The sequence below is a fragment of the Argentina silus genome, assembly GCF_951799395.1.
Source record: "Argentina silus genome assembly, chromosome: 2".
Taxonomy (NCBI): Eukaryota; Metazoa; Chordata; class Actinopteri; order Argentiniformes; family Argentinidae; genus Argentina; species Argentina silus.
Window position 1 is genome coordinate 4817495 of NC_139656.1, and position 7634 is coordinate 4825128.

Here is a 7634-nt window from a genome sequence, read left to right on the forward strand (position 1 = left end):
AGTATATATACTCACAATGCCACAAATAAACATCAAGCATTGAGACACTTGAGAGTGAAGAGTTTTCATTGAGCAGTTTACTGGGTTTATGAAGAATGACAAACAGCTGTTGTGATGAATCTAAAGCTGACGTAAGCTGAGAGATATGTGGAGACATTTGTAGAAATACAACAAACAAACATACATTTTGAGTCATACATAGCAATACAAAATGTGCTTAAGTTTAAAAAGACAAAATTAGTGGTACAAATCGCAGAACTCTAGTGCCCTTTAGTGAACAGTGCCCTTTAGTGAACAGTGTAACTCTCAGGGTTGTTTCACATGTTTTACATGCTATGGTTGGGGTTTGGCAAGCAGAAATTAAAGGCTTCAGTACAAGGCTGTGTGGTATGGGTCAGCAGCACAGTCCAAAAACAAGCCCCTGCCCCCCAGAGTCTACAGATCTTTAGTGACTGGCTAGGTGCAACCTGTGTCTTAAGATCCCCTCAGCCCACTGGTTGGCTGGTCAAGCTAGTGGAGCCATCTTGCAGACACCTATCCAGTCTTTGAAGATCTGTGAACACTGAGGGGGGGAGGACCTAAGGGGTTGTCTTCGGATGGGGCAACACCACAGCAGTGAGACTAGCATCGAAGCATCCACTTAGGTTAGCCTCAACAAACAAAGTACAGTAGTAGTAGTTTAGCCTCAACAAAGTGTAAACACAATGAAAGCTGGTTAGCTTCTATGGGGAATAAAGCTTTAAGACCAATCTTATATCCGCAGTAGGACCCAATTCAAGTGTTCCGACAGTGCCACCTCTCCACAGACAGTGAACGTATCTGGGTGAGGTGACGGGAGTCACATAGTAGCCCGTCACTTACAGTTCAAACTGAGGAGACATGCAGGTGAGCAGCTTGATAACAGTCAACGATGTACGTACCTACGGCTCTATTCCAATACATCTCAAATGCATACATACTTATTTTCCCTTCCTTCAGGTAATCCCTGATCTGTATGTGACGATAATCCTTTTTCTATCAATCAATCAAGCCTCGTCAGATCAGCGATTACTTTGAGGACAGGGGGCTCTTTAAATCACCTGGCCTTCCACGTACAGTACATGTCTGCAGGTACAGTGTAATGGCTAGGTTATATAAGCTGCTCAAGACCAGCCGCAATATCAATGATTCAGCAAACTACTGTTGTTACGAATATTACATGGAGCAGGACCAGAGCAACATGACACACAATCCATAGATTGCTACATATACTGATAAAACATCATTCTGTTGGTCTCCTATGCTACTCAGCCTGAGACATGACATATGCAGAATAGACACAGTAGTTTAATAACAGTAGTTACACAATGGACAGTTGCTCACTCTCTAAGTGCATTACCAAGACAGCCAGGGATGTTGTATACATTGGTCAGTGTTGTCCTCCTTACATGCACATAACAAGGGAACTGAATCTCTCCTTATGGTAAAACAGGCAAAAAAACAGACCAATCAAAACGAAGATGTGTACGAGGTTATTAGTAAAACACCATGGGCTGGTTTCCCAGACGCAGATTAAACTTTAATCCATGGTTCACAGTGTTAAATAGCCACTAACTTAAGCTAACTTTAGCCACTGCAACAACAACAAAAAATTGGTTAAAAAAAATTTGTTCATCATTTGTGGCCAAATCACCTCAAAGTACGTTTTTTAACCCCCATCACTCCAATTGTATTTTTGTTAACAGCCTCCATTGAAAATGTGATTTAGTCCAGGACTTGGTTTACAGTAAGTACATGGTAATTTGAGAGTTTAACACCAATTCAGAGGCGAGTGGCTGGTCAAGTCTGGTAACGTCTCAGTGGAGTGGAACTCTCCTTAGTTTCGTTGTTAAGCGTAAGAGCATGGTGAATCAGAAGACACTTGCATGGTTATACATACGTGAAGAGAGAGTTGCTCACCTAAAGCATAGAGTGAAGTAACATTGGTCATGGAAAGCTGTATGTTAACATCCACATTTCTAATGTCTTGTGCGTTAGAACAGTCTAGGATAACCTTTACCTCTACTAACCCCCCCCTCCCCCCTCGACCCCTTCTGTCTTTTATCACCTCCCCCCCCCCCCCCCCCTCGACCCCTTCTGTCTTTTATCACCTCCCCCCCCCCCCTCCCTCTGAGCTTGTTTAAGGCCATCGGGCTGCGCAGATCCACTGATCTCTAGATCATCTGCTTAGGACAGAAGTTAGCCCCAACCACAGATCTAGGATCAGATTACCCTACCTCCGACCCTAACCGTAACCATTTGGTGGATGAAATACTATCTGACTATCTGTATCAGTGTTCAGGGGCAACTCTAACCTAATTCATATTATTACCGTAAATCACTAATCATCTGTTATATCTGCATGTTCTAGAGATCCGGCTGTGCAGCCTTTGTGCCTGACCTTGATGCCCTTGAGCAAGGCAATTGGCTGATTGTCATCCCCCATTCTTCTGCGGTCAAGAGGTAAGAGGTCAGGGTCCGAGCTGGAGTGACAGGGTCAGCTGTGAGTGACATGGTTGGTCCGCTCTGGCAGACTAACGCTAAATCCCAAAATACCCTTTTCACACTATTGTGCCAACTCTAACCATGTTACGCTGGCTCTTACATTATCTTCTAACATTGTCTTTTCCAGCACAGTTCCAGAAACTGTGGTGGATGCGTAACCAGGCCAGGCCAGGCCAGCACAGTACAGACAGGCTTGGCTCAGCTCAGTAGTGTGAAAAGGGTAACAGAACTAGAAAAACAACCCCTAGACACTTATCTTGGATCTGAGTGGATCAGATAGGTGTATGCATCCAACATGGTGCAAACTCCACCTAATCTGCCAGACGGAAAGATGGAGCTATTACCATGGAGCTTATACTTATCCAATCCTTTCAGATCTACATGAAGTGCCCAGAGGGTGGGGGGACTGTTTGGGATTTGGCAGCAGTCTGCACCTCCATCTCCTCTCTGCCGGTTCATTCAGTCTTCCAGACGTTGTTGAGCAGTTTGACGACCTCCTCGTAGATGACAAAGACGATGGCCACGTCCAGACACACACGGCCCAGTCTGGGGACTGTTCCCTTATAAAACCTAGAGACCAAGAGAGGGACAGATGGTTAGGGGACGAGGGGAGGCCAGGGTGAGGGTTAGGAGTTTGGTGTTGCTCCTGAGTTCTACTCACGCCTGTGGTCCTTCATTCTTCAGGATCTGGAAGGCGCAGTCCACTGTGCTTTTGTATCGATGCGCCTCCAAACCCTACGCAACACACACACACACACACACACACACACACACACACACACACACACACACACACACACACACACACACACACACACACACACACACACACACACACACACACACACACACACACACACACACACACACACATCACAGTAACATAATAAAGTGAGAGTACAAAATGAAATAAAAATTCTAATTATATATCTCACATTTTGGACGACAGACCTTAGTTTAAACTTTTGCAAAATAAGCTTTTGCTCATGGTAGTGGGGAGGTTCGCACCTCTCTGTCCAATCAGGTAATTTCTTGACATTTTTTTCTATTTCGTAGACCTGTTTTTGGCTCGTAAGTGCTCATTTTAGAACTAGTGGCTAAAAAATATACAAATATGCTATCGTGTCCCTTTAACCACGTCAGTAATTGAGAACAAATTGTGGATTCTGGACAAACGTTTCATACCTGCATCCTAGTCTTGACCACGTCTAGAGGGGTGTTTCCAAACACACTGGCTGCCCCTGCTGTCGCTCCAAACATGGCTGTCACAATAGGGTGCATCTCACGTCGAGGGTCATCACCTAGGAGACCAAACGCTGAGGTCAGACTGGGGTCAGAGCAGTTCTCTCAAATCAGAGAGGATCAAGGAAAGGAGACGAGGAGAGGAAACAAAGATGCCTCCTCCTCGGACTATTGAGAGACACCTCAAGCGCGGGAGAAAGAAAGCAGACTCTTTGTCAGTCAGAACCCTTGCATCAGGCTGAGGGAAGTTGCAGTCATGAGGGAAAGGATTGGATCGACAGATCCGACACAGTGTTGCGACTGGACGTAGGATACTGTAGGACACCAGTTCAAACCCCCCCGAGAGAAGAAGGACTGACACGCTCACCTTTATACCAGTTGCGTAGAGAGTTCATCACGTAGAATCGTATGGCCTGATTGCTTCCCTGTTTCAGCACGGTCGCAGTCAACCCTTGGTAGGTCCCCCGCACACCTATACACACAAACACCAGTTTATATCTATTTTCATATTCCTTGACTACTACCATTAGTTCATAATCGACAACAAGGGCCAGCTAGGGGATGCAGTGTTAACGTGGAGTGAGCCGGTCTGTCGCTCACCCTGGTCTCTGATGATCTCTTTGACGCCATGGAAGAATCCTCTATACCGCGGCTGGAGAGAACACTGGTCATGGATAAACTTCACCTGGGGGAGGAGGGAGAGCCAGAAGAGAAGAGAAATGAGAGAGGAGGAAGAGGAAAGGGTTACGTCGGGTGAGGAGAGGAACAAGGGGAGGTCACTCTACACAGTTATACAGAGCCCCACCCACCTTTAGTGTTTCCATTGGACAGACTACCAGGACAGCCTCTGCGATGCCTGCCCCTAATCCACACCAGAGGCTCCATGTGTTGTCTAGGCGACCGTTGGCATCCCGCATGGGGTTGCTAATCACCTCAAACGTCCCGAACCTGGGAGGGAGAGAGGGTGAAAGAGAGGGAGTGAGTGTGTGGTGTGTGTGAGAGAGAAAAGAGATTGTGTGGAGAGATGAAGAGTGGTACAGCCTCTGTGAGGGTGTTGTATATCCTACCGTACAGCAGCCTTTGGAATGGATCCGTAGAGTAGAGAGCTAAGGCCACGGTACAGACCCCTAAGGCCATGGTCCTGGACTGTTAATTTCACACAGTCTCCTGCAGACACAAACACAAACACACACACGAACACACACGAACACACACACACACACACACAGCACTGTCACTCAACAGACCCCCTCAGCCCACAGCCCTGCATCGTCAATTCAGACACACACACACACACACACACACACACACACACACAGCACTGTCACTCAACAGACCCCCTCTGCCCACAGCCCTGCATCGTCAATTCAGACACACACACACACACACACACACACACACACACACACACACACACACACACACACACACAGTACCTATGCCTCTGTAACGTGGGGGGTTAGCCCTCTCATCTAGCTGTAGTTGGGTTTTCACATACTCCGTTGGGAAGGTGATACAAATCTCTATACCTCCTGCAAGGCCACCTACACGGGGAGAGAGGGAGAGAGGTTAAGGTTTGGACAGGAAAGCTTGTTTTAGGATTTTCTGAGGGCAATGCTCTGATCTTGAGAATAGACTAATAATTGTCTTCTACATAGTGCTTTCCCCACGATGAAGATGATGATTGTGTTGTTGTTGATGATGATGATGTGCATGTCTATCTGGAGTTAATGTGAATTTCATTCCAGTTACTCACGGATAAGAGATGCAATGGTGCAGCAGACTGAACTCATTTACATTTACATTACTCACAACAATATACAATTCAAGTAAAACACTTGATGTTGTTACCTGCTACGCAGTTGCAACTATCGAGCCTAATACGCAGTAGCTCGCTTCATTTCATTAATGAGTGAGGCGCGTTTTAACCCAAATCCACTATTAGGTGAGACGACAGCTTGCGATTATGCGGTTCCGCGGGGCGAGCTGTCTTGAAAATGACTGACTTGGTGAAATTCTTCTGAAAATGTGTGTCTGCAATTTACCCGCAAGAATAGCCTTTCCAGGGTGTGTAGCTTTCCTCCCTCCGATTGCAGCGGCCGCAAGCGTCCTTCTAGCCGAGTAGGAAGGGTAGATTCCCGGGGAAGAGCACGTCGCTGCCACGGCATTCCTAGCACCCAAACACTGGGCTGGATTGGAGGTCAGTGACTGGGGGTGCGGTGCCGTGGAGCATCCTCGCTTCAAACCACCGCTCTCACAAGGCCCGTCCGACACAGAAAACGGTTTCAATAGAGACGACATACCAGTTACACTCGGTCAAAATCTGAGTCGATAAGAAAACTGTTAGCTAGCTAAGCCAATTCATCCAAATAAACATCCGTGGAGCCCAGCCAACGACAACGCAGCTTCACCAATGTGGCGACGAAGTGGTGCTGAATATTATAATTACGGTCAGGCGATGGGACAAGCCATTGGCCCAGACAGCTAATTTGCTTAATTTATGCTTTAATTCAATAATCTCAATATTTATGAGCTTCGGACGACCAATGGCATGGCCGCAATAGTAAGCGATCCAGTGGGGTCACCACTGTCATGGAGATATTTGATTGGTCAGTGTGCAAACAATTAGAATGTATCAATTTGAGTTACAGTATTAAAACCAGGGTATCATAATCTGATTTGAGAATCACGAATGAATCACGGGCTATGTTGCAGTTAGTTTTTTTACCTAGGCCTAAATGAGATATTCATGAGGTATTACATTCAGGCAGAAAAATATGAGAAATGACAACACACCCAATACTTCAGCTAGCAATAACACATTCCATAAATCTGAATGTTTTGTATCCCAATGGCAACAAAATACAATGTTCCTTTAAAAAGAGGTCTTATCATGGCCCCATAGTCCTCCCAGTACCCTCCTCCAACGGAACTGGGTCACCGTTTATGTGCAAAGAAAGAGAGAGAGAGGGGGGGGGGGGGGGGGGGCTTCCTTTATAGGGACAATGTTTGTGTCACTGTTACACCAGTGTGGTTTGGGCATGTGTACTAAGACACATAGTCTATAAATAAGCAGAACTTACTCGGGAACTAAGCTTGTGTATTTGCCAAATGATCTTTTAATAGACCATTGGGCAAGCTCTAGGGAGACAAGTGACAGAATAGATTTGACTGTTTTTATTTAGTTGTTGAGGTAGATTGTAGAAGTGGGACAGTATGTTTGTGTGTGTCTGCATGCGTGTGTGTGTGTGTGTGTGTGTGTGTGTGTGTGTGTCTGCATGCGTGTGTGTGGTCAGATGATGGGGTAGATGATAGCAGAGAGGTGTGTGTGTGTGTGTGTGTGTGTGTGTGTGTGTGTGGTCAGATGATGGGGTAGATGATAGCAGAGAGGTGTAGATCAGAGGTCAGGTGTGTGTAGCGAGACAACAGCTCCTCTAGCTGTTCCTCCTCCTCCTGGGTCTCATCCTGCACAGAGTAGATCCTCACCTTGGACACATCATCATCATCATCATCATCATCATCATCAACATCATCAGTATTGGTGTGTGTGTGTGTGTGTGTGTGTGTGTGTGTGTGTGTGTGTGTGTGTGTGTGTGTGTGTGTCTCACTCTGATGCTATTGAGGCTGCTCCCCTTCTCCAGTCTGTTCAGCAGTAGCTTCTCCACAGTGCTGATGTCCAGGAATGCCCACACCTTCAAGTACTGCAGACGCACACACATTTGCACCAGAGCTACCAGCTCCTCATCCAGGGACTCATGGCAGTTATTCAGGTCCATGGTGAGACGCTGCAGATGGCCAGGAGAAGGGAACACAAACAGCTAAATACCTGGACTGAATAAATTGGAATTGCAAAAGCACTTTTGCACTTG

General features: G+C 46.3%; 2 protein-coding genes across 2 annotated transcripts in view; both read right to left on the reverse strand.

Moving 5' to 3' along the window:
- Window positions 1-2978: 2978 nt before the first annotated feature.
- On the reverse strand, window positions 2979-6066 carry slc25a1a (solute carrier family 25 member 1a; the record flags this gene model as incomplete). Its single annotated transcript, XM_083688312.1, has 9 exons — window positions 2979-3093; window positions 3185-3258; window positions 3709-3824; window positions 4133-4237; window positions 4366-4450; window positions 4575-4713; window positions 4833-4932; window positions 5202-5309; window positions 5811-6066. The coding sequence occupies 9 exons, from the start codon at window positions 6064-6066 to the stop codon at window positions 2979-2981; spliced, it is 1098 nt and encodes a 365-aa protein (XP_083544438.1).
- Window positions 6067-7125: 1059 nt separating this feature from the next.
- The window catches only part of LOC310822221 (F-box only protein 39-like), a gene marked incomplete at both ends in the record, with an annotated part of 2779 nt that continues 2270 nt past the window's right edge, over window positions 7126-7634 (reverse strand). Inside the window, 2 exons of the mRNA XM_083694570.1 lie at window positions 7126-7230; window positions 7374-7550. Coding sequence (XP_083550696.1) covers window positions 7126-7230; window positions 7374-7550 — 282 coding nt within the window. The remainder of the gene's footprint in view (window positions 7231-7373; window positions 7551-7634) is intronic.